The 25,584-nt window shown below is 35.2% G+C and overlaps 2 protein-coding genes across 15 annotated transcripts in view; both read right to left on the reverse strand.

Annotated features, from left to right (window-relative positions):
* Window positions 1–1,238: 1,238 nt before the first annotated feature.
* On the reverse strand, window positions 1,239–9,745 carry LOC114266954 (ZIP metal ion transporter family). Of its 10 annotated transcripts, none has more exons than XM_082891125.1 (8): window positions 9,401–9,701; window positions 8,787–8,850; window positions 8,049–8,688; window positions 5,960–6,244; window positions 5,031–5,159; window positions 4,370–4,467; window positions 1,903–2,727; window positions 1,239–1,717 (listed from the first exon to the last, which is right to left on the reverse strand). In XM_082891125.1, the coding sequence occupies exons 3-7, from the start codon at window positions 8,511–8,513 to the stop codon at window positions 1,914–1,916; spliced, it is 1,791 nt and encodes a 596-aa protein (XP_082747251.1). In that variant the 5' UTR covers window positions 8,514–8,688; window positions 8,787–8,850; window positions 9,401–9,701; the 3' UTR covers window positions 1,239–1,717; window positions 1,903–1,913. The 10 variants fall into 10 exon arrangements, with proteins under 10 accessions (XP_082747251.1, XP_082747256.1, XP_082747252.1 ...); XM_082891130.1 differs by having other exon boundaries at window positions 8,829–8,850; window positions 9,401–9,521; XM_082891126.1 differs by lacking the exon at window positions 8,787–8,850 and having other exon boundaries at window positions 9,401–9,703.
* Window positions 9,746–12,601: 2,856 nt separating this feature from the next.
* The window catches only part of LOC114266956 (putative LRR receptor-like serine/threonine-protein kinase At1g06840), a 47,248-nt gene continuing 34,265 nt past the window's right edge, over window positions 12,602–25,584 (reverse strand). For all 5 annotated transcript variants that reach the window (XM_082891134.1, XM_082891135.1, XM_082891132.1 and 2 more), the window contains 11 exons: window positions 22,354–22,422; window positions 22,139–22,207; window positions 21,644–21,715; window positions 20,696–20,764; window positions 18,555–19,075; window positions 18,099–18,257; window positions 17,707–17,993; window positions 16,745–16,796; window positions 15,136–15,386; window positions 14,029–14,163; window positions 12,602–13,186 (listed from right to left, as the gene is read on the reverse strand). In XM_082891134.1, coding sequence (XP_082747260.1) covers window positions 12,842–13,186; window positions 14,029–14,163; window positions 15,136–15,386; window positions 16,745–16,796; window positions 17,707–17,993; window positions 18,099–18,257; window positions 18,555–19,075; window positions 20,696–20,764; window positions 21,644–21,715; window positions 22,139–22,207; window positions 22,354–22,422 — 2,029 coding nt within the window. In that variant the 3' untranslated portion in view covers window positions 12,602–12,841. The remainder of the gene's footprint in view (window positions 13,187–14,028; window positions 14,164–15,135; window positions 15,387–16,744; window positions 16,797–17,706; window positions 17,994–18,098; window positions 18,258–18,554; window positions 19,076–20,695; window positions 20,765–21,643; window positions 21,716–22,138; window positions 22,208–22,353; window positions 22,423–25,584) is intronic.

Raw genomic sequence — 25,584 nt, forward strand, 5'->3', positions numbered from 1 at the left:
ATTTGGTGCGAGGTGAAGCCGGAGTGTAACAGGCGCATTTGGAGGTGAGTAGGTGTTTGCATTAAATTCTTAGTGTATTTTTTTTTTTTAAACGAAATACTCCAATATAATATTAAAAAAGAAAAGATGTGAGATTTCACAAGCCATTTCAAAATGAGTACAAATATTTCTTAGTAAGTTTGAGACAAATGTATAATTTCAAACTGTGAGTGTTACGTTTGGAAAAAATACACTAAGAAGTTTTTGTTAGTGTTTTTGTATGTTATATTGGAATATGTTACATTAAAGTGTTACGTTTGGGATTATACTGATTTGAATGTTACATTTGGAAAAAATACACTAAGAATATTATTTATTTTTTTAATTTTTTTTTACATTAGAGCGTTATGTTTAGAAAAAATACACCAAAATACACTTCAATATAACACTCAATTTTTTTTTTTTTAGTGTAACACTTTAATGTAATATACACAATAATGAGATACATATAATACACACCAGGTACTAAAAGGGTTTCCCAAATTAATTGAAGTCAAATTTTCAAAAACACGATCAAACAGAACTTCACAAAATCAACAAAAAGATTTAAAAAATAAATTCAAAATTACTTGGGCTAAAAATGTTTGTTTTAAAATGGCATGAATTTAATTAAAAACTCCATATTTGGTTGTGGCGAATCTTGGATTGCACTGGGCTCTTTAACCACCTATTATTTTAAGCCTTCCTTCTAGATGTGAATTGATTTTTTAATTTTTTTAACTATTTTAATCTAAAACTAAAAAATCTCATTTTGAAATTTTTTTTAACTTTTTTTGATTTTGTAAGGAAAAAAATAAAATAATTATGATTTGAATATAATATTTTGTCATATTGACTTTTTAACCCACGTGTTTAAAAAGATAGTTAAAAGCTAATCTTTAATTTTTTTAAAACTTTTTTTAAAAAACGTATAAAAAATATTAGAGATGATTTAACTCAAAATGAGTTAAAAGCTAAAAAAAGACTTTTCACTATCTTTCCAAAATAGCTCTTTTTGTGACTAAAATAGCCCAAAAAAAACCCATGCCAAACATACCCTAAAAATAATGTACAAATAAATTTATTCCAAATAATGGTTAAATATGATTAGTAATCACAATTTTCTTTATAAAAAAAATTATTACTAACCACGTTCAGATATTAACAATTGGAAAAAATATATCCCAGGAAAGATTATTCAGAGAGTGTTCTGCATCAAGTAAAAAACGTGCTAACAATCTTGCATTCCAAAAAAACATGATTGTGAATTACATTTTATCATAGTTTAAGAATAAAATTTGTCGATATCCGACAATAAAATCAAACACAACCTTCTCACATAACCCATTAAATGTGTAGATCTCATCACATGTGAGAGGATTGTATCCAATTTTGTGATCAGAATCTGCACATACTCTGTGATCAACTACTAGTCTAGTAGCCAAAATATACACTCACAACACAAGAAATTTTAAACTGTGCAAGTTTCAATCTACTGTCTATAAACGCAAGGTTCTGAAGTAAGAAAACAACCAGTCAGTCAGCCGAGATGAATCTATACCTTTTTTTCCCTCTATGAATAGTACAATAAATTCTCCAGCATAAATCTTTTCCTTTCCTGCTTCCCACCAAAAATTTTCTTCTCTGAGCTTTTGCGCGACTTTCATCATCCACAGAAGAGAACCAGAGCCGTATACATCTGTTTAATGACTAGGTCAAGAGTGAGCTCCGACGTAACAATAAAACTACTCACCTAGAAAATTTACCAAGAAATTTGAGAATTGAAAATGTGGTTGAGATTTAATTGATGTTTTGGAGAGTTCATGCATAAAATGAATCTGGACCACACATTTATGTTTCTGAGAAATTCTAGGTATGTATTACCGCCAATGTAATCATCTGACAGCCTCGGGCGCAGAGTTGCAGTAAGGCGTGTGCAAGCAAACCAACTTCGTGCACGTTAGGCACACAGTTGCAAAGCCCACGCCCATTACTAGGCCGAAACCTCCCTTCCGTGCATCTAACCTCACTGCTCTCCTAACGATGCTGCCAAAACAAGGGAGTAATCCTCCGCATGCAAACATCATCAAGTGGTCCAGGCCACTGTAATCAATTCCGGCTAGTATTGCTCCAATTGCAGATAATGGGCCCACAAACCCAATCAGTGCAGCAGCTGCAAGGGATCCGTACCAGCTGTCAGTTGCTCCGAAAATGCAGCTAGCTACAGCGGCACCGCGAGGAAGTCCGTGGAGAGAGACTGGAAGGACCATGTGTCTACCGAGCCCATAGGCTTTGGGTGCAGCCACTCCTAATGCAAGCCCCTCAGCTAGAGCATGAAGACCGATCGCTACGCATGACAAAAAGGACTGAAGTGTAAGAGCGCTCAAGGAAAAGCCTGTTATTGCAGATAAGGTATCGGCTGAGTTTCTTTTCCGACTAGCGAGCTTCAAAGCACTTGTGGTTGAAATATGGGCAAATGAAGATCCCAATGCAAGCAGACACATGAGAGGAAAAAAGCTCATCTTCGAAGAGAGAAGCAGCTGTAGTGGTCGCCAGGCACCGAGAACAAAGGCAATGCCACAGGCTACACCAGTAAGAAGGGCATGTTGAAGACGGAAACCAAGAGCAAATGCAACAAGAACCATGCCACCGAGTAATGGTCCGAGACCGAAAAGTAGTGACACGAAGAAGCCGGAAGCATCCTCTGGACTGCATTAATAAACCAATTGAAATCTAGTTAAATAGAGAAAGGGAGTGCAACCATAGTTGTCAAACCGGGATTCATATCGTGAATCGAAATGATCTCGTACCGAATCACGAATCAAATCGAATCGTAAATCGTAAAGATTCAGTCACTTCTAAATTATTTAAAAACATATATTTACACATTTAGATGGTAAATATATCTTATGAATATAAAATATTTAGACTTAAATTAATAAAAATATTATTTTAAATGATAATCACGTAGTTTAATAAGTAAAAAGTTAACAAATGTTCCTATATAAGATCACTATCTTACCTTTTTTTCTTTTTTAGATATTTCTTATCAACCATTCTTAATAAAAATAATAACCAAATGGACAAACTATCAATTTCTAAAGTAACAATAATTAACAACGATATTGATATTTTGACAATAATCATACATACTTTTCTAAGTAACCGTGAGCAAATAATAAGAAAGAATCATTTATAATCTTTTTTTTTAAAGCCTAAAATATTTTAAAAATATAACTGACCTCATAGATGTAATATTTAATTTAATAAAATAGTTATAGATAATTCATAGTGTAACTTTAATCTTAAACATCTTTAGAAGATATATTACAATTTTTTAAAGAAAAAAAAATAATGAGAAGAAAGGTTAAAAATATGTTAAGTCTGACTAAATCTAATTGGATTCTATTAAAAATTTCATGATTACTAAAATAACAACAAAGCATATATATATGCTGGTTATTTTCGTATTAAACGCTATTAGAAGTTGTATTATATCATTTTACTAAAAGGATGGAGGAAAAATAGAGTCAAAAATATGTCGGACACAATAATTTTAAAAATTGTAGGAATCGTAAAAAGTGAATCTATTGTGAATCTATTGTGAATCGTGCGATTCACTAGAGATTCACTTCCAAAATAGATTCACCCTTAGATTCGTATCGATTTTGCCAAAATTGCGAATCGAATCGTGAATCGAATCACGAATCGTAAGATTCTGATAACAGAGAGTGCAACCACTATTAAGCTATTCCTTCAATTGGCAGCAGGATTATGCTACCCTCATGGAACAATTCAGCTGGCAATAAAGCTCCTAAAGCTGCCTGTAGTGTTTACATGTGCACATTATGTCACATTTTTTTGAGGAATAGACCACATATGATTTAGAGCTGATTAGGTTTGGTCATTGGTTCAATAGTTAAAACTTGGTCCAATAAGCTTGGGGTTGTGGGTTCGAGCCTAAATAAAACTGAAGATTAGGTTTGTACCCAATCTACACCTCCTAGATCCCGATTCATGGAGACTAAACTGGTTATTTTAGTGTGGGTTTTCTTCAGTACGTACATAGAATATCACCCCATCATTGAAGAAAATGTAATGATGTTTCACAAGGTCAGTAGCCATTAGCCAATTGAATGGAAGAAAAAAGTCCACTTTTATAGAAAGAGTAAGGAGGTATATACTTCAAGCAGAGAGTAAAGCAATTAATTTCGCTATACGACATCTATTTTTCTTCTTTGTTTGACATCTTAGAGGCTGTAATGGGGCAAAAGAATATAATCCGATACACATTCAGACAAATGATTCTCTGTATAGAACGTGAATAAGTTCAATACAGAGACAAACTTACTTGTAGCTATGGCTGAAATTTAGGAAGAGAGCACTAAGAGCTTCCATAAATGCAACTGAAAGCGTAGCTGCTGATGCAACATGAGATGGAGAGGCTTCCTATAGCACAAAAATGCAAGAAGAAACTTGTATCAAAATTTTAAACATGAAAAAATCAAAAAGCTAACTTGTGACAAATTGGAAACAAAACAAGGTTCTGTGTTAAATTAGTGGTTACAGACATAGAGATTCAGTAAATAGACCACTTGGATTCCCTCAAAGTGGCAACATTATGAAGAAGTTGAGGTAGGATAGGAACAAAATAAACATGTCTCACAATAGATGGATTTCAGTTATAAAAAATACATCAACAATAGAATTGTAAGTTTACCATATTTTATCCAACTTAGGAAACAAGGGAATCATAACCACACTGATCAAAACTAAAAAATAAACAAAGTTCAATAGAGAAAGGAAAAATATCAAAACCAAAAGATAATTAATCAAGATGCAACTGCATCATCAACTGAACAATAAGCATAAGGGAAGTAATTCTCCTAACTTCATTAATTTGTTTGAAAGGATTGGTTAACCTATTACTTTAGTCACAACAACAGCATGAAACCTTAGTGCTGAAAAGGGATTCAAGATCAAATATTCAACCAGAAAATTAGGCATGTTACCTTGAATCCATCAGGAAGAACCTCTGCAATGACCATCCAAATCATACACCCAGCTGCAAAGCCCGTACAGAATGGCAAGAGCTTGTTAAATGCATCTGCGCATATAAATGAAGGAACTGCTACAATAGGCTGCAGCAACAAGGATGTGAATGGTCAATAAGTGGGGGCATATAAGCACATCTAACCAAGAATATTTATTTCAACCTCATAACAACTCAGCATTGATTCAAAAGTTGGTTCTTTTTATGCTTTTCCTATTAGATGCATGTGTGATGTAAAGAACCGAGATTATCCAAGTATCACCACATGGACACGGGACAATCCATTCCTGGTCAAGTAAGGTCGTTGACATGATTGATTCACTGACAAGGCAGATTCTGAAAGAATAGAGAACTGACACTGAAAGAAAATTTCAACACATTATGCACTCTCATGTGTAGATGTACCCACATGGACACTTCGCCCCAGAATGTCTATGCAATTTACACCTACAATTAGGCGCCTAACACATTACATGCATATGAGAATTGTCGGCCAAGTGTGTAAATAAATGGCATGAATTCTTAAAATATGAACACCTCCAAGAAGTGCACGACTTTTGTCTAGGGTGTTGGTGTCTGAAATAGATATGCTCTTCCTTAGATATATCCATGCCACTTAGTAGTTATTTGGAGGCTACATCAAGGGAAGCATGCACGCACCAGAATAAACCATATAATGAAACATAAAGTACATCAGTTTCTAAAGTACCATATAGGTTCAGTCGCAACTTAAAAACAACATAAAGGACACTACCGTCCAATATATAACTTTTCCTCCTATTGACAATAAATCATGTCTTTTTAATGCTCTGTTGCTTTTAAGGTTTAAACATCTATTTCCAACTATTGAATTTCTATTTCTAGATCTCAAAAGAATGAATATATTACCTGGGGCAACGATGTAATTACACTCCACAACATTGCATTCTGTGGAGAAACCCCTCTCGATGCAAGCACCATACTCACAGCTAAGCCCTCTGGTATGTTATGCACAGCAATAGCCAAAGTTACCAAAAGGCCCTGAGATAAACCTTTTGAGCCAGCAAAGGACACTCCAACACCAGAACCCTCCCCAAAGGAATGAAGAGTCATTATTCCAATTACAAGAATGACTTTAGCTGCATCTGCTCCTTTTATATCCAACATACTTACTTCACCATATTTCTCCAGAATCTGAACACCATAAACAATAATGCAAGTCAATAAGACTGGCCAAAAAGAAGACAGATCAGCATGACACGAAAGATTAAATGAGGAAGAAACATCGATTCAGGTTTTAAGCATGACCCATTGTTTGCTTTAAAAATATGATGGTAGGTAACTTCCATCAGGGTCAGGGTTTTAGTGCTTCATTTCTTCATGATATTGGGAGCTTCCAAATGCACCTTCCCAATTTTACTCTGCACCCAACACATGCATTGAAGCCTTGTATCTTTATGAGAGAGTCCGTGAGAAGACAAATTAAGTGGGTGTATTGAAACACCCCTTGGTATTTTACAAGGGCAAGAACATGACATTTGTGTTAATGAACCCCTAATTCATTTCATTGCTATATTGTTTTTAATACAATTAACATTTTAGCAGTACAGTGTATCCAACTACTACACAAACTCCACAATGGAGCCACTTAAGAATCTTATTGTCAAAATCAAAACAACTCAGGAGCAAGGGAGTTGAAATCTGACATCTTGTAATATTTGACAGAAAAGATATGATGAAAAGGTGCCTGAGACATGGAACACTAGAATTTTAGCATTTGTGAAAATCTTCTGCTTTTTCACACTTCATTGGCCCTGTTTGGTAGGGCTTATTTCCAACTTATTTCCAGCTTATTTCAGCTTTTAGCTTAATTTAAGCTATTTTGATGTGTTTGATTCAGCTTAATAATATAGCTTATAGCTTTTTGTAAGTCAAAAATCAACTTATTCTTTGAGTGGGGGAGGAGAAACTTAATTTATAAGTCAAAAATCAGCTTATGTTCATAGTTATAAGCTATAAGCTATAATCACTTTCCCACAGCTCTACCAAACGGGGCCATTGACAGTGCTATACCTTTATAAATTAGTGGTATAATATGATTATTGTAAAAATCTACCTTTTTCTTAATCTTTTTATGAAGCAGAAATTTATAGAATCTCAAATACTGATACATGTCCTCAATCCACATATATCTATTGTAGAAAGAGGTGACAAATTATTGCCTTAACTCAAATATGCCAAGCAAAGCTAGGATCAAAATTTTGTTTCGGTGAGCTGTTTCAGTGAGCCTAGAAACGGAAACGTTTTGGGAACACAAGGGAAATGATGAAAGAATTTGGAAACATTCGGAAATAAAAACTAAAATCTATTATAAATTCTCAATAATTTGCATCCTGAAGTAAGGGCATCTTCTACATAAGGGCACATGTGTCCAATCTGGAAATAAACTCAATACAAAAAATTGTTTAATTAATTTCAAAGAAATCAATCTTATCAAGAACAAGAGTATACGTATTCAAATGTGCAGAAGGTTACAACCAAGTAGGATTTTACATTTTTTTTTTTTTTGATAAGTGAGTAAGGTTTTAAGAAATTATTACAAAAACTAAAATAAACACATTAATAATAAACAAAGGTGAAAAAGTTTAAAAGGTGTTGGAGGTCATTTGGAAAAACAAGGTTTAAAGTTTTTTGAGACCGCTTGAGACCCCTAAAACATGATCCCTAAATTTACCCACGGGCATGATGATGTGTATTGGTTTAAAAATCAACCACCTAAGACCCAACCCCCCTGCCAGTGACACATAATTAGGGGCTATATTTTAGGGATCTCTAGCATTTTCTCAAAAAAATTAAACTTATCAATTTTTACCAAGATAAGGTTCTTTAAAGTTGGTAACAGAAATAAAAGTTAGTAACTTGGTAATATCATGGTAAAACACCAAAAATGAAAATAAAAATTTCCCCATTCAAAATATGAAAGATTCAGAGTCATCACCTTCTTACAAACCCAAATGAAAATTCCGCCCGTCAAAATTCCAGCCACAACCCAATTGCCACTACCATGCTCTTTCCCTTCCTGAATAAGGTCAAAGCTTGCTGCCAACATCACCCCAGCAGCCATCCCATTGCATATTCCAGCCCAGTGGGGATCAAGTTCCACAAAGAAGAACGGTACTGCACCTAAACCAGTAGCGGCAGCCATTGCGAGCGTGAACAATGCAACTGTGATCACCGAGACTTTACTACTTCCAACCTTCCTTTCACCCAGCCCATTTGCAGTACTATCAAATCTAAGGGCATCGTCAGTTCCTGTGCCATCTATAACACTACCCACTGTATTAGTCAGTGGAGGAGCTCTTGACCTTGGTAAGCTTTCTGTTTCTGCCTCTGCTGTGGCACAACCCTTCAGAATCACAAGAAACAGCAAAAATAACAGGACCTGTTGGAATCTTAAATCCATTCCTGTTCATATGTACATCAAAAGGCAATCATTTCTCAACTCAAGAATGTCAGATGATACATCCAACAATCTCGTTATAGAATCGACCACAATAGAAATTGCTCCAAAGCCCCCCTTAAATCTTATTATGTAAATCCACTTTAACTTGATTCCCAGATGCACAGACCTGATTGACCTAATTTTCCAGATCAACAGAGTTTGTTTGAATATGGCCTGATTAAGGTCAATGCAGTTAAATTTTAAAATGAAAACAAAAACAAAAAAACTAGCAACCAGTGGTTGAAAGCAAAGGAAGACTGGAAGTCAGCTAGCAACCTGTAGCTGCAAAAAATCTCAACTGCAGGGCAAAGATGAATGCGTATAAGCAAAAGATCTTACAATAAGTATATCATTTCAATACCCATGTCACATTATTCAACAAATCCACAATTACTTTTCATCTCAGAAATCCCAATTCACATTCAACTAAAACTAAGCAGATACGAAATCTTCAAAAATCAATTCTCTATTAAAAAAAATGGAAGAACATATCTCAACAAAGGTAGCAAAACCCTAATCGTGTCAATCAGTAATCGGTGTCAAACCAATGTAAGAAACTATAAAGTGAATCAAATTGATAATCAGAACAACAAAATTAAATACAATAAATAAATAAATAAATTCAAGAACGCCACTTTCACCGACAAAATCATAGATTGCAGATGAATTCAAATCCAAATTCCGATCAGATAGAACCTCAACTTACAAACAAAAGATTGAGTCTTCAAGAACAAATTGCAAATATATAAATTAGGTAAAATTAGTAAAGGGTTCAAACAAAAAGTAAAATGGAAAGATAATACACAACAAACTAAATCAAAATTAAAATTAAAACCATTTAGGATTACCTGATTGCACAACCACGGCGTGAAAGAAAATGTATCAATGGATCGAATCAAGGGGTTTGAGAAGGGGATTGGGGAAGATCGATCGATCGATCGAATTAGACAAAATTTTGAGACATATAATAGAATGACTCAATGACGAAATATATTTGACTTGGCTTTTGTATGTACGCAAATAAATACTAACAATATTTGATTTGATCTAATAAAAAATCCAAAATGTTTTTCGAAAACAAATGTCTCCGATCGTGTGGACTCGATGAGCCGATAACCAAGTAACCAAGTCCGTGACGTGAATATCACTGCGACCTTTGACACTAGAATCATGCAACGAATATACCATCCGACACTCTCGATTATTCGGTAATTTCGAAATATATGTAAATCATATTATAATCAATCATATAATTAGGATTGCATAAAATATTATTTAATTCATAAAAATCACACTTAGTATTTATTCGTATCATTTTATTCACTAATTATGAATTAAATTTTATTTTTTAAATTGTTCTGTTATGTTATACTTAATACATATATATATATATATATATATATATTTTAATCTCAATAAAATATTAAAATAAAAAAGAGTGTAAGAGATATTTAAGATGTAAAATTTATTATAAATTAGTAGTTATATATGAAACATATTATGCAAAATTAATTCGTGTTATATATAACAAAAAAATATTATATAAATTAATATTATATATTATACAAATATTTGATAATTAGTTAGAATATTTTCAATCCGTCAATCCGTTCAAAACTACCTAAATCGTAATTTGTCAATCCATTAATCTATCGATCTATCATTCGATTTGTAATTTTACTCTCAAATTATCCCGAATCACACCACGCACACCCCTATATGTAATGTTAAAAATATAAAAAAATAATTAAGAGACCAAAATACAAAATTCATAATTCAAAATATAATTTCACACTTAAATCATAATTTTAAAACTAAATCAAATAAAGACTAACTTATTTTTATTAGGTAATTAAAAAATATTTATTTATTTATTTATGAAGTGGATCAAATTTAGTTAAGTGGTATACGCCAGCAGTAGGTACATGGACTTGAAACCAAAACTTTGGAATACGGCTAAACAATAATAGGAGTGTAAAAATGGTCTATGGTAAATAGGTGGTCTAAAGTTTACCTGCAGTTCAGGGTGGGCTCAGGCCCGGGCTGGAGCCCAGTCCGAGATCCAGGGCTAGGGCTTGGACCATCATTTTGAAACCTGGCTCAGATCGTGAGCTCTGTCCATCGGCTTGCTTAAAACCCATTTAAGGCCCGGCCTAAGGCCTGATATTTTTTTTTAATGGAAAATAATAAAATTTTGGTAAAAAAAATAAAATAATTTGTTCAAACCCGTCCAAGCCCGCCCCAAGTTTGAACCCAGGCCCAGGCCCAAACCCCGGCCCGTCCAAAGCCCGACTACCCTCGGGTCTAGGCCTAATTTTCTAGCTTGCGGGTTGGCCCGGACCGACCCGGCTTGAATTTTGGGTAGAACCTGCGAGACCCGACATGGTCCAACCCGAGCCAAATTTACACCCCTAAACAACAAAAAAAAAAAAAAAAAAAGGGACCAAACTCAATCCAAAGTTGGGAAGTAGCAAGCTGAGCTGGCTGGATGGGTCGAGCAATTTATTGGGTCAACTGACATTAAGAGATTAAATTCCCCAAATTCCAAAGATGCGGGCTCTTGGACAAAATGGAATATAATCAATTAGGTTGAATGTGCTAAATTATACAGGGATCGAATTGGATAAAATATTGATAAATAAAGAATGATCGATGACAAAATATATTTGACTTGGCTTCTATTAGTACGCAAATAAATATCAATATTTTGATTTATAAAAAATTTAAAATGTTATTCAAAAATGTCTCTTTTCGTATCGGATTCGCTAAGCCAATTGCTGCAGTGACCAATTGCATAAATATTACTATCACACTGGAATGATGCTATGAATATATTACCTAACACACTAATTATTCAACAATTCTGAAACACTACACGAATCATGCTATAAACAATTATGTAATATAAAAAAAAATGACTTGTTTTTATTAAGTAGTTGAGAAATATATAATTGTTTATGAAAGGGTCAAATTTAATCAAATGGTACACACGGCCACACTCTAGAGATCAGAATTTTGGACCACGGCTTAACCAACCTCAACCTATGGATAGGAGGTAGCAGGCCGAGCTAACTAGATGAGTTGAGCAGTTTTTTAAGTCAAGTGACATTAAGGGATTAAATTCCCAAAGCTCCGAAGATGTGAGCCCTTGGAGACGGGGATAAAACTAATTAGTCTGAATAGGTTAGGAGCTGAAAAATGCCGATTAAGCAGGGTGGGGTACCCGTGTAGATTGTTCAATTACTTAACCACATTTCTTCATGGATTGATAGTGAAATGGATGGGACAAATCAAGTCATCAAAATAATACACTTCAGTGAATGCCCCCCTGGATACAAAGTCAATGCCCCATCCTTGACGAGATTACACATTGGGGGAACCATCCCCTCTAGAGGAGATGATGAGGGTGGACACCCAAGCTAGAATTACATTTGTAGAGTAGGAGGGCCCAATAAATATTACATTAACAATGCTACAGACTCTTAAAAAATACAACTTGACAACTTTTACTCATCTGTGATTGGTCTTAGAAGGAAAGAAAAAAATAAATAAATAAAAACATATGATTGGCTCATATCATTTTAGGGATCATGGAGTCCCCAACTTTAAAGGTCTCGAATTTCACCCCCACACAGTCCATTTTAGTATCTGTTGTGTTTTTCATTTATTAAGAATACCCGGTAGAGAATGTCATGATATTCTAAAAGTATTTAATAAATTTCCGTTATTGATAAGATTCAATATTAATGAGATTATTAGTAGAATTGTGGGCAAATATAACGATATTATATGAGATATAAAATAAAAAATAAAATAATAAAGGTATTACATAGATAAGTTATACCATGTGATAAATATAAATTATTCTATTATGTTTTATTAAGATATGATAAAAAGAAATAATTATTTTTTTTAGTGCTGCATGAAAAGAAGAAAAAATATTCATTAACAAAATTTGATACTATAATGACTGATCAACGGGTAATCATCAGTCAGGATGTAACTGCAAATAATATATAAAATGTGTAAATAATACATAAATATAAAAATATTCAAGAATATGTAAAAATTTTATTTAAGAATTAACTATATTGATATCATCTCCACCTATCTATTTAAGTAGAACGTATAAACATGTAAAAAGAAGAGCAATACATTTGCACGGTTAAAACTAAAACATTGTTGGCATACAAAATAAAAACTACAAAAATATTTACAGAATAAAATTATTTTTGCTCCCAAAGTACAGATTTTGATGATTTCTTCCGCATACAAAAATTCTATGAACATCAGCGAGGTGTTATGGTAGGAATGACCCCACTGACAAGATCACTTCCTGACACAATCGAAGATACATATGGATCCCTGGTTGTGAAGCCCCAGGAAGATGACAAAGCCGATTCACCAAAATATTTTGATGTGGATTTTGACGAGTCCAATTCGGTTTCTGGCATCATTCGGAGAATGTTTTCTAGCTCCCTGACCACATCCAACATCGAGGGTCGTTGTTCTGGCTTGTCCTGGCAACACCCGAGTGCCAAAGCTATTAACCTCTCAACGCATTCAGCGGGGTAAGAAACCATTCTGCTGTCTATGATCGAGAACATTGTGCCCGATTGATGAGCCAAATTCACCTGAAGACAAAGATGTTAGGTGCGAATCGATACTGATCTTTTCTGCCAAGGGGAGGGGTAAAAGGAAATAAACTCTTTGATACTTCATTATGTAAAGAATTTAATGCTTTGTTTGATTCGGTGAAAAACATTTTATATGAAAAACTTTTTTTTCAGAAAATGTTTTCCTATGTTTAGTTTGCAACCTTGAAATAATATCCTAGTGATTGTATTATTGGTGGTGGTAGTGGTGGGAGGTGTAGTGATGAGTGGTGGGAGCGGCATGGTGGTGGGGGCTGTAGGTGGAAGTGTTGGTGGGGTGGCGGCGTGGTGGTAGTGGTGGTGGGCTGTTGGTGTTAGTGATGGTGGTGGCAGTGGGGTGGCAGTGGTGGTTGTGGTTGTGGTATTGAAAGGCTTTTCACCTTTCAAAAGTTAAAAATATTTTTTATTCAAATAAACTTGTTTTCCGTTGATTAACAGAAAACATTTTCAACTAATTTTTATTTTATGTCGTAGCGAAAATGAGAAAAAAAAAAAAAAAAAATTCAAAAAACATTTTTCTCTCAAATAAACAGAGCGCAGATGCAAGTAATATTTTCAAGAAACAAAATTACTGCTAGGGCGCATTTAACATAATTTGAAATGAAGTAAATTATTCTAATCTTTCTTGCAGCCAAAATCGGATTAGTTTTTACAGAACTTCAGTCAAACAATGACAAAATTTCAAAAATCAAGTACCATGAACGATTTTTACCATTTACCTGAGTTGTAACTGTTTTACACTCCTACCTATGTTTGACATCAGTAAGCAAACATGCGAAGGATTGAGAACCCCAAAGATAACAATTAGCAAGAGAAAGTACCTCACGGACAATGTTTTTGCCATGTGCAATTGGTTTCATTCCTGTCAAGATCTCCAGAAACACGACACCAAGGCTATAAACATCACTTTTGTCCGTCAGTTTACGGGTCAAAAAATATTCAGGATCAAGGTATCCCTGCAGATAACATCACATAATGAGACAGCTTCTTAAGAATGGAAACAATTGAACCACAAGACATTTGACAATGCTAGAAAAGTTAGATCTCATGTGAACAAGTCCTCCAATTCACAAGTTAACCCTGTACCATTTCCGCAATCGAGTTTCAAAACAAATTTCAAGTATGCAAACCTCTATTCCATCTCTAATTTTTTTTTTTAATCTTTTCTTTCTCTTTATTTTAATTTTGGCTAAGTTACTCCATCTCTAGTGTTGTTTCATAAATAAATAAACAAACTTCCCTGGTTACAGACTCAGGTTTTTCCTTGCACTGTGTTTGGATCATAGATTTGGATAAGAATTTGGAAAGGGAAAAGAAAATGAAGAAAAAAATTAACTTCTATCTCATTCACATTTTCATTACCTTTTCCTTTTCCATTTCTAAATTCTTACCCAAATCCATGTTCTAAATGCAGCCTTAGGGTTCAAGGCACATATAGGTGGTTTGGTTTCAAATGGTCGTCGATCTCCTTAATAGAATAAAGGAAGAGCTGAAATTTGATTGAGTTGGAAAGCTAAGAGAACATTTTCTCTCAACAAACTTTGCTAAACTCCTCTTCTTGAATAGTACAATTAACCTTATAACAAAATCTCCAGAGTAGACATGATCACACAAATTACCACATTTATATTTATGAAGATGATGCGGAAACAAAAGCAACCAATCATCTTTCCTAAATTCACATGTTTTACGGCAATGACAGATATAAATCACAATCTTTCCAAATTTGTTTTGAAAACGTTGAAAGAAAGCTCTCATTTTGGCATTGATAACTGATTACAGCCTAAGAAAATTAGAAACAAAGTTTATAAATACATGTATATAATTAAATATGAAAAAAAATTCTTTATTTTTGTATGTAACAATTATTTCTTAAATTTGTTCCCAATTTTATATAATTTTAACAGTGCTGGCAAAGACAGACTTACTGGTGTTCCCTTTACAATTGTGGATACATGATTAGGTACTGTCCCTTCATCATCCATAACTGGTGCAAGACGCGAAAGTCCAAAATCAGCAACTTTAGCGGTAAGTTTGGTGTCCAGCAATATGTTGCTGGCTTTGATATCGCGGTGGAATATAGGTGGGTCAGCTTCGGTATGGAGGTAAAGGATGCCCTTGGCTGAACCCAATGCAATTTGTAACCTCACACCAAAGTTCAGAGTCTCCTTGGATTTAGCTGTTGAATTACAGAAACCATTTCAACAAAAACATAGCATAATCAAATTTGAACTCACCAAAATGTTGATGTGATTTGCATGAAATTGTAAAAAGCAGATAAAATATTTTAGAAACAGATCGCTGGCATCTTGCATCAAAATAACTTCACAGTAAAAGAAACCAGCAACAACAGCAAAAGATTATAATTTTCTTTTTATTTTGTTTTTAATGGTATTTTTAACAATTTGGTTTGTATTGGTTTGTTCATAGTTGTGAGCCCTTCCTAACAGTCTGCTGCAATACTAAATTTATTAGCTGTTTGTATAGAAAATGATGAGAAGATTATAATAGATGCATAACAAGTTGAATAGCTTGATATACATTGTTGGGCCCATTTCCTAACAACTTAAACTTCTGTGATAATTGGTAACTTAACATGGTATTAGAGCTCAGGTTGGGAGTTCTTGGCTTCAAGTCTCTCCGTTTGCATCTCATCACTGTTTGCATTCCTTCTTGCACTCTTTGGATTTGAATGTTTGCATCTCCACGTGCAAGGCAGGCTTGTACACGAGGGAGGGTGTTTGGAAAGCTTGATATATATTGTTGTGTCCATTTCCTAGAAGTTTAAACTTTTGGCATAATTGGTAACTTGACACATTGGACCATGTTCGATCTAAAACATTAAGCTGCACGATTCTCCTGAAGAACAATAGGTTGATTCAATCTGAATGGAAAAAATTAACTTTTTCACCATCTACAAATTGAATACCATTCAGACCCCCTAAAAAAAATCATATAAATTCTCATTCCAATCCCACACTAAAAAACTTGAATCTCCAGCAGGGAAAGAAATGAAAGAGAGAAAGAAAAGAAGAAAAGTTTAACCATGGAACAGAATTAAGTAATGATATAACCTGGGAGTCCGTGGATTATTTGTTTCTGAATTGTCTTGTGGCTAGTCGTTTGTGGTGTCTTATTTGCTCTCTTTTTGGGATTGTTTGGGTTCAGCCGCGTAGGGTGATGGATATGCTGTGGAGTTGGCGTGGACCTCGGGTTGGTTGCTGGTGGCGGCCCGTGTGGTCATTGGCGCCTCTTTGTTTGATATGGTTAGTTTGGTTGGAACGTAATAGGTGAACTTTTCAAGAGGTTCATCATAGCGCTTAATGGCTTGGATGGAACTTCTGATTTGTTTGTTTTTTAAGATTGTTTAGATGGCATTCTTGGTTAGGAGTTGGTGTTTATCCCTTGGGAGTTCGCTACAAGTTTTCTAGTTTCCGCTAGCTGTTTGAGCGGTTTTGTATTCTTTGCATCATCTTGATGCTTTTTCAATAAAATTTATCTTATTTATAAAAATAAAAACTTAAAAAACTTCCTTACCAGAGAGCCAATCTTGCAAGGTGCCATTAGGCATGAACTCATAAACCAGCATCTGCATGTGCACCAAGAATGTAATCAGATGAATAAATTTTTATAGTGGAATTGATCCTCGTGCATCAAAATACTGCACTAAATCATGCTATTAGTTCATTGCACAAAAAAAGCATTTACGCATTTAATCGTCAAGCATGAATAAGAAACTAGTAAGTTCAGCAAAACTCAAAAGCCGCTGAGTATATAGTGAAAGGATGTTATCTACATACACAAAACTAAATTTCCTAAATAACTCTACGATGATTTTAAGGGGAGCATTATTTCCCCTCAAAATCTCTTCATTTTTTGTAGCATAATATATCAAGTTTAAGCAAGTTTGCCAACTCCAATATTCCAAGAGCTTATATTTCCACACACCATATTATCTCAGTTCACACACTTTTTAAGTTTGGATATCAACTTCTGAACAAAATCTTATAATTTGGTTATAAATTTGGTTCGGAAGTTGATTTCTAAATCACGTAATTTTGTTTGGAAATCAACTTCCGAACGAAAAATGATGTGGAAATAGAAGCTCCCCAATATTCCATTTTGACAGCGTGACTATCTTCCACATTATAAACTAGAACTTTGCTTTTAATTAAATTTTAACACTCACTATGACAATCATAGTTATCAGTGAGTTTGTGTGCACTTGAAAATTAAGAGAGACATTGACTTAAAGGCATTATGCTTATGTGAAGTGTCTCTTTCATATAAAATCAACAAATAATCAAAAGACTGAAGACCATCAGAAAGATTTCCATGGTTATGTCGTTTGCTGATAAACTAGTTCATGGTCTTAGCAGAATAAACTAGCTAACTAGAGCATGGGTGAATTCTAACGGTCCATTTGGTTGTACGGACAAAATTTCTGGAAAAAAAAAAACATAATACTTTACTGGAGTGCACTGCCCAATCGACCATACCTGCTCTCCTTCTTCATCACAGTATCCAACCAACGAAACTAGATTTCGGTGATGTAACCTAGACAACATTTGTATCTCTGTTAAGAATTCCTTTTGGCCTTGTAAAGATCCTTCTGTAGCACGCTTTATGGCCACAATTGTATTGTCAGATAAAATTCCTCTATAAACCTTCCCATAACCTCCTTGACCAACTTGAGTTGAGCTATTGAAGTCTTCAGTTGCCAACGTCATTTCTTTGAAGGTGAAGCTTTTAACACCATCAATCTTTATAGACAGCCTTGAGGAGGCTGCAAAAATAGCATTGGAGTTCATGTGAATCTCTTTTGTAATTCTCAGACAAAATATAATTGAGAAAGAGAACCCAATTTTAGTATGCATATAAAATAACTCACATAAATGCCTTCTTGACAGGGTATGCTGGTGTCTATCATGTCTTCTAATAACCAAAAATGTAACCACTACAGAGACTATAACAGAAACGGCAACAGCTGCTAATACGATAGTTACCAAAACACCTTTGCTTATACGTTTCACTTGAGTCCCGAAATTCACTACAGCAACAAAAAAAAATATGAGGTTACAATTCCAGGTAAAATAAACATGAATATGAAGAAATTCACATAATATCCCCATAATTTAGGAACTCCCTATACGATGTGGCGACATTTCATCAAAGCCATTAAAAAAAATACATGGCTACAAAAGAATAAATGTAGCCAACTTGTTTCTTAACATGAGAATTAGATAAATCCGACACTTCGACACATATCAACACCCAACACCATACCCAAAATCAGTGGTTCTTGAACTTCTTCAACTTAGAAAAAGATGTCATCTTGAGTGCTTACCATATGAATATGGCCCCAAAAGAGTGAAGTTGAGAAGCTCATAAGGTCCAAAAAAGTCACTAGCATTAAAGTCCCAAGATGTGAATCTGCCTCTAATGCGCAGAATCTCACTAAAGTTGAAAGTATGTGTGTGATCATCAACGATCCTAGGGAAAAGCTTCAAATACATCCTCAGACGAGGTCCTTCTTGCCAGACAAACGATTCGATAGATAGTTGATAAGGTTCCAGGTTAAGAGAACTTGTCAAGTACATCTCAAATGGATAAGAAACATTCGGAGAGAAATAAGAGAAACTAGGACTCTTTAGCCGATACCCAATTCTCAGAGGTGCTGCACAAACGCACGGCATTGGAGAAACTGGCATATATTCAAAGTTACCATCCATAGAGCATGCCTGAAGTAGACAAACCATAGTTGACTTCGTTAAGTTCTCTGGAATGTCATTCCCTCCAGTTTGAGATCCACAGAATTGGCCTATGTTTGGTATGTTTGCGTTGTTGCAGATAGGATTGCTGTGTAGCCTGAAGAACAGCCGCCAAAATCATAAGCACAAAGAAGGCAAAACAAAACATAGTAATAACTAATAACTACTATAATGATTACATCTGTCAATTCATTACCACTAGAACCACAAATAATATGAAGAAAATGCATTCAGTGAATCCAACATCTGAGCTGAAGTACTGAGATTCATAAGCACAGTAGAACATTGTTAAAAAATGAGAAATGCAGCTTCTTAGTTGGCACACCTGAATGTACAATAAATTTTACATGTTATGTTCCGCACGTGTTTTAAATTCAACAGCAATTTAGTGCCTCTATTACAAGAAAATATGCACAGAGTATTAAATGTTTTCCACAAAACAAATAATTAAACAATTGAAAGCTCTAATTAATATTTTTATAATAAGGTTCCAGCCCTTAATGAAATCATACATTTCACATTTGCACATATTGAGACATAGATTAGACAACAATCTAAAAATAAAACATTTTTAGCATCATGAGTGCGTGTCATTGTCTCACAACCTGAAATTCCATGCATATTTCCAATTTTTTTTTTTTTTTGATTGGCGAAAGTTAGTTGTTAGTTGTTAGATTAGTACCTATGGGAGTTAGCCTCCCCACCTTTGCAAAGCACCAAGTGCTTTCAACTCCCACTTAGGGAGAGTTGAACCCATAACCTCTCCCTTGGGACTAAGCCCTCAGGAGAGTTATGGTGGCTAACTAGCTAGGCCTAGTTGGTTCATGCATCTCTCCATTCAACAATAAATGTCTAATTATTTTCTCAAAATCAATAAATCGAACATGTCTTCACTGGAAACACATCAGAAATCAAAATTTAATGGTGTAAGCTTCTTTAAATGGATTCTTGATGCTCATGGCAATAAGTGTTAGATCTGTATTTCCCCAAATCTTATAACAAAGGGATTTGCAAGTGTTTAAGTGAAACAAAATGGAACAGATATGCATGCATCAATCCTTTAGAACACTTTTGCTACATTTGGTTGAAATAAAATAGGAGAGGGAAAAATTATCAACACCATTACTTTTCTGCTGCCTGATTTAAGCAGGAGAAGCAAAAAGAAGGAAAATGAAAGAAAACCTTTTAAACACTTGTTTATACTTCCATCAAATATTTTCCTCTTAAACGGGGTCAGACCTGGGAATGGAGTTTACGATTAATGTCGGGATGCACTATCTCAGCCGAAGTACAAGTATGTCGTAAAAGGTCAAATATTTTCTAGCAACTTTCTCTCCCTTCTTTCTGCCAAAATGAAAAAAGGAAAAGGGTTCGGGTTTGAAACCTATATCAACCTCCTTATAGCCCTTGACTGAAATTGGGGGGTGAGGGGTGGGTTTCTCAACATCCTCCCCCTGGTTGGCTTGTAGGATCGGGGTCTGTTAAGTATGTTCGTCATTTTTGTTAAATTTGGTCCTCATGCACCCTGAGCTCATCCTCCCAAAATCATAGAGACCCAAGTGTGCATTCTATATCCTATAACATAAAATGCACTTCATGCATATCTGAACTTTTATTAGCATAACTAATTTGGTTTAGTCAAATCTAAATCATTGGATTACATGGAATCTGCAGTATTAATGTACAAGATTTATAGGGGAAAAAAAAGGAACCATACCTAAAGGTAACATTTTCCGGAGGATTGAGATCTCCAACAATGTTTGAAAGTGAATTATTCTCGAGATCACTGCATATGTTCAAGTGCACAGAAGGGAAAATCAGCATGCAACATTTAAGAAATTGATGCTATTTTATTCCAAAGAGTAACAGTAATTTTATGCTTCAAGCTCTTTGCAATGAAGGACATGTTCTTCCAAATGCTAGCATGCACGGAACCAGTCAAATAATTATACTTTTTTTTTTTATCAACAACAAAAGCTTTATTGATAAAACAAAAAAGAAAAAGAGGATAAGGCATCCTCTTACAATAGGACAATGACAATACAAACACAAAAATAACCCGTAACAAGCTAAACACGGGCAAAACTCTACACAGCACACACTGCCACCCAGTCTCTAGCTAACAAAAAAAGTGAAACTCCCTTAAATAATGAGTTCCCTGATGCCCAAAAAGAAGATAAATGACAAACATGATCCCACAAACAGCTCATCTCCCGAAACTTCTCTTCAAACAACCTCTGATTTCGCTCCATCCATAAAACCCAAAAAATTGCGAAGACGGCACAAGACCATAGAATTTTGGCTCTTTTCGATCCTCCATGAACCAGTCAAATAATTATTCTCAAGTAACCTATAATAAATATTCACATCGTTATCAAGCATGCATGGGAAGCACAGACCAAAAAATAACTCACTAGAATCCTCTATTTTAAAGTTGAAAAATTCCATCAAAAAGGAAAAGCTAAAAGTATTTAATTATTTATTAATACCCATGAAGTTTAAGCCTCACATATTTCCTCAATACTCCAAAGAACCACATTTAAAGTATTTCATAACGATTACCGTGCATAAACTACTTCGCAATAGGAAAACAAAGTACCAAAGAAGTATGAGGACTACTTCGCAATAGGAAAACAAAGTACCAAAGAAGTATGAGGATACTCACAGTTTCTGTAGGGAAGGGAGACTTAAGAAACTTTCTGGAATAGATCCATTAAGTTGGTTATTTGACAGGTCACTGCACATGACATGTAAGTAAGAACAAATGTCTTATCATTAAAAATTCTTCAACATGTCTATTTCACATTGACTACTGAAATGAATTTTGAAACTTTACATTTAGATTTGACAATTTGCTTGCAATAAGATGGGAAAAAAAGGGGAAAGAGAGAGAGAGAGAGAAGAAGAAGAAGAAGAAGAAGAAGAAGAAGAAGAAGTAAAGCCTAGAGATAAAAAAGGATTTGTTAACGTGTAGACTTGGGGCATATGTTAAGAAGCTTAAAAAGATTTGAATTCTGAATGCAAGTGAGTGCAATAGAGAATGTACAATCTTTTTAAGCATTCTTAACCTATGCCTTAAGGCCACACTTTAACAAGACCCTACAAAGAAATATGTAATCATATTCAATTATAGGCAAGTCTACATTGGCCATCTACATACATTGTTGTCATATTTTGTGAAAGCTGATTTGATGGTATGGATCCAGTGAGCCGATTGTGACTGAGATCTCTGTAACAGAAGCTCAGTTAGTAGTACCCCAGAAAAAAAACTTGAAAGGAAATAAATATTTGAACATTCTATTTATCAAAATATATATATATATATATATATATATATTAGAACATTCTAGTGAGTTGAACAGCACTCCAACTTACAAATAGCTAAGCTTTGGTATCCTGCTGAGATCAGGTACATTTCCTTGCAAACTGCAATTTCTGAGACTTCTGCGAAGTCAGAGCAAAAGAAATAGCATAAGAACGCCTTTTTAAGTACAATAAAACAACACATTGAATGTACATTTTTTTCAATTTGTATAATTATTCTTCAGGTTCATAAGGGATCTGATGGGAACTGTCAGGCTACCTAACACACAACCCTCCTCTTTCATCCGGACTTGGGACCGGCTGTATAAAAGATTAAGCAATAAGCATGACACATGCGGCGTATTAACTGAGCATATAGCCCTTGATAGAGCTGAATAGCGAAAAATGATTCATGTAGCCAACCCCACTTGATTGGTACACAAGGCTTAGTTGGTTTGGTTAAATATAATTATGCTTCAGGATGGACATCAAAGTAAATACTTCAAAAGCATCCTGAAACTGGGAACTTCTATTTAATGTTTTTGAAGTAGTCTAACATTGTAATTACTGCTTAAATTTATGATTCAGCGTTGTTTGCAAATAATTAATACTTATGCAAAACCCCAAGGCATACAACCAAGAACCAAGGGAGACAATAACCAATTTAGAGAGATTAGCCAGGAAACAAACTTATTTCAGCTGATTAGGAACTGTAATTCTGAAGCCATTTGATTCTTGGATTCCAAAGCCATGAAGCAACCATCATTCTTAGGTCTAATGAAATTATTTAAGAACTGAAATAGGTGCTCATCTATATCTACAGAACATACAAAAAAAGTCAAAGCCTCTAGAAGCAAAGGATGCCTTGTGGCGTTTTGTAGCTCTTTCTCCCTCTTTAGTTTCTCTCACCTCGTTAAAAGGGGCTCCTATATCTATTCAACTCGATCTCTTTTTCAGTAACCAAATCATCAGCCTAAAAATAAAAAGAAGAATAAGCATTCACTAATGTAAAAAACTTAAATAAAAAGACATAATTGAATAACTGTCTTATGTAATTTAAAAGCATCTAAAGTCAATTAAATACAAAACTGTATGTTAAAATTGATGTATTATTGATTGATGTGTTGATGTTTCTGTATTGTATGTGATTATTACAAAGAGAAGGAACTCTCTCTTTATAGAGAGAAGAATGAAACATTGGATACCAACAAGACCCACTATCACCGAAAGCAACAAAAGGAATAAAGCTAAAGCTATACAATTTATATACTAAAGCTAAAGCTAATTATAAATTAACAATTATATATTAACAGCCCCCCTCAAACTCAAGGAGGATAGGTACTAGCCAACTTGAGTTTGAAGAGAGTAACAAAACAGGAAAGTAAACTGATAAATAAAACAGGATAGGAGACACGGTATGGTCGTGTCAGACCGTTGTAGCAGACATTTTACGGGGTCATGTCGGACCGTTGTAGAAGACAGTTTACGGGGTCATGTCGGACCGATGTAGCAGGACAGTTTACGGGGTCATGTCGGACCGATGTAGAAGACAGTTTACGGGGTCATGTTGGACCGTTGTAGAAGCTGACCGGAATCAATGTCGGGACAGTTTATGGGGTCATGTCGGACCGTTGTAGAAGACAGTTTATGGGGTCATGTTGGACCGATGTAGCAGACACTGTGTGGTCGTGTCAGACCGATGTAGAAGACAGTTTATGGGGTCATGTCGGACCGTTGGAGAAGACAGTTTATGGGGTCATGTCGGACCGTTGTAGAAGACAGTTTATGGGGTCATGTCGGACCGTTGTAGCAGATTGTGGTGGTGCACCAAGGGGGCGACTTAGGGAGTGCGCCATGAGGTGGCTTGAACATGATACTGTGTATAACCCCCCCTCAAACTCAAATAGGTGTGAAGATAGAAACCTATTTGAGGTTGAAACAAAGGGATTGATAAAGCTGACTGGTGTAGAAGACACTGTATGAGTGTGTAGATAGGCTGCCCAAAAGATATACATGGATGTAGATATCGAGCCCTCAAAAGTCGTGCCCTCAAAAGGTGTGCCCGCACCCTCAAAAGGCGTGCCATCAAAAGGCGTGCCCGAATGCATCAAAAGGCGTGCCTGTTTGTCGGCGAGAAGAGGCGCGCGATGCGCGTGGCTGCCTCGGCTATTTAACCAAGACAGAGCTGAGGCAGAGGCGAAGACAAACAATTGGCGAAAATCCTCTGAAAAACTCTTCGTTTTGCTGAGAAGGTTTTGCTGAGAAGATACTCTGTAACACTCTCTATAACACTCTGTTGCCCAGAAAAAATGGCTTCGTCTTCCCGCGGGCTGCTTACCCTCTTTCCCGACCTCAACGAGTCAACAAGAGAGATAACGGGTGCGGTGTCCCGTGAACCTCAACCAAACACCACTGGGTTTGCTCCGTTGAACTTTCCGATGCAGTCGGTGGAGCAAAAAATGGCAGTGCAAACGGATGTGGAGGCTAATCAGTATACTTTGAAGGCATGTGTGGAGTCCATGACGGCGGTCACAAACTTGTCGCACCGGCTGCAGAGTAGGACAAATGAGGTGCAGCAGTTAAACTCCCAGCTGGCTCTGCTCCAACGCATGTATAAGGATGCGCGAGCAGAGATGAGCGTGCTAAGGGCAGAAAACAAGGAGCTGAAGCGGAAGGCCACCGTGATGTTCCGATTTGGAGGGCCGCCATATGCTGCAGTGGAGGAGCAGGGAGTAGTGATCATGCCCAGTGGAGGAGAAAGCACAGAGGCAGCACGGTCAAGGGCCGTCCAGGACGGAGGCAAGAAGAAAAGACCGGCAGCAGAGTAGAGAAGAAAAATCCTGCCTGTGGAGGTGGTTGTTTTGTGTGTTGGTTTTTTTTTTTTTTTTTTTTTTTTTTTTTTTTTTTGTATTGTTTTGAAGTTGTTGTATTTTTTTTTTTTTTTTTTTGTTCGGTGTAAAATGCTGATCGGGGTTGATCCCGGCATGAAAAAAAAAAATGACAAATTTGTGGAATGAAAACCGAGTTGGGTGTGAATAGATTTTTTTTTTTTTTTTTTTTTTTTTTTTTTGTTGAAAATAATAATAATAATAAGAATAATAAATAAAATGAAGTGGTGGATCAGCAAGAGTTGAGAATCAGCAAGACTTTTTTTTTTTTTTTTTTTTTTTGTTTTGAAAATAAGAATAATAATAATAAATAAAAGAAAGTGGTGGATATAAAAAGAGGTGTCAGGAAGAGAACAAAATAAAGGTGATGAAAAGTTTGAAAGAAATGATGGTGAAAATAAAGGAGGGACAAGGA

Source organism: Camellia sinensis, chromosome 10 (assembly GCF_055761805.1).
Source record: "Camellia sinensis isolate YWXY chromosome 10, ASM5576180v1, whole genome shotgun sequence".
In the NCBI taxonomy this organism is placed as follows: Eukaryota; Viridiplantae; Streptophyta; class Magnoliopsida; order Ericales; family Theaceae; genus Camellia; species Camellia sinensis.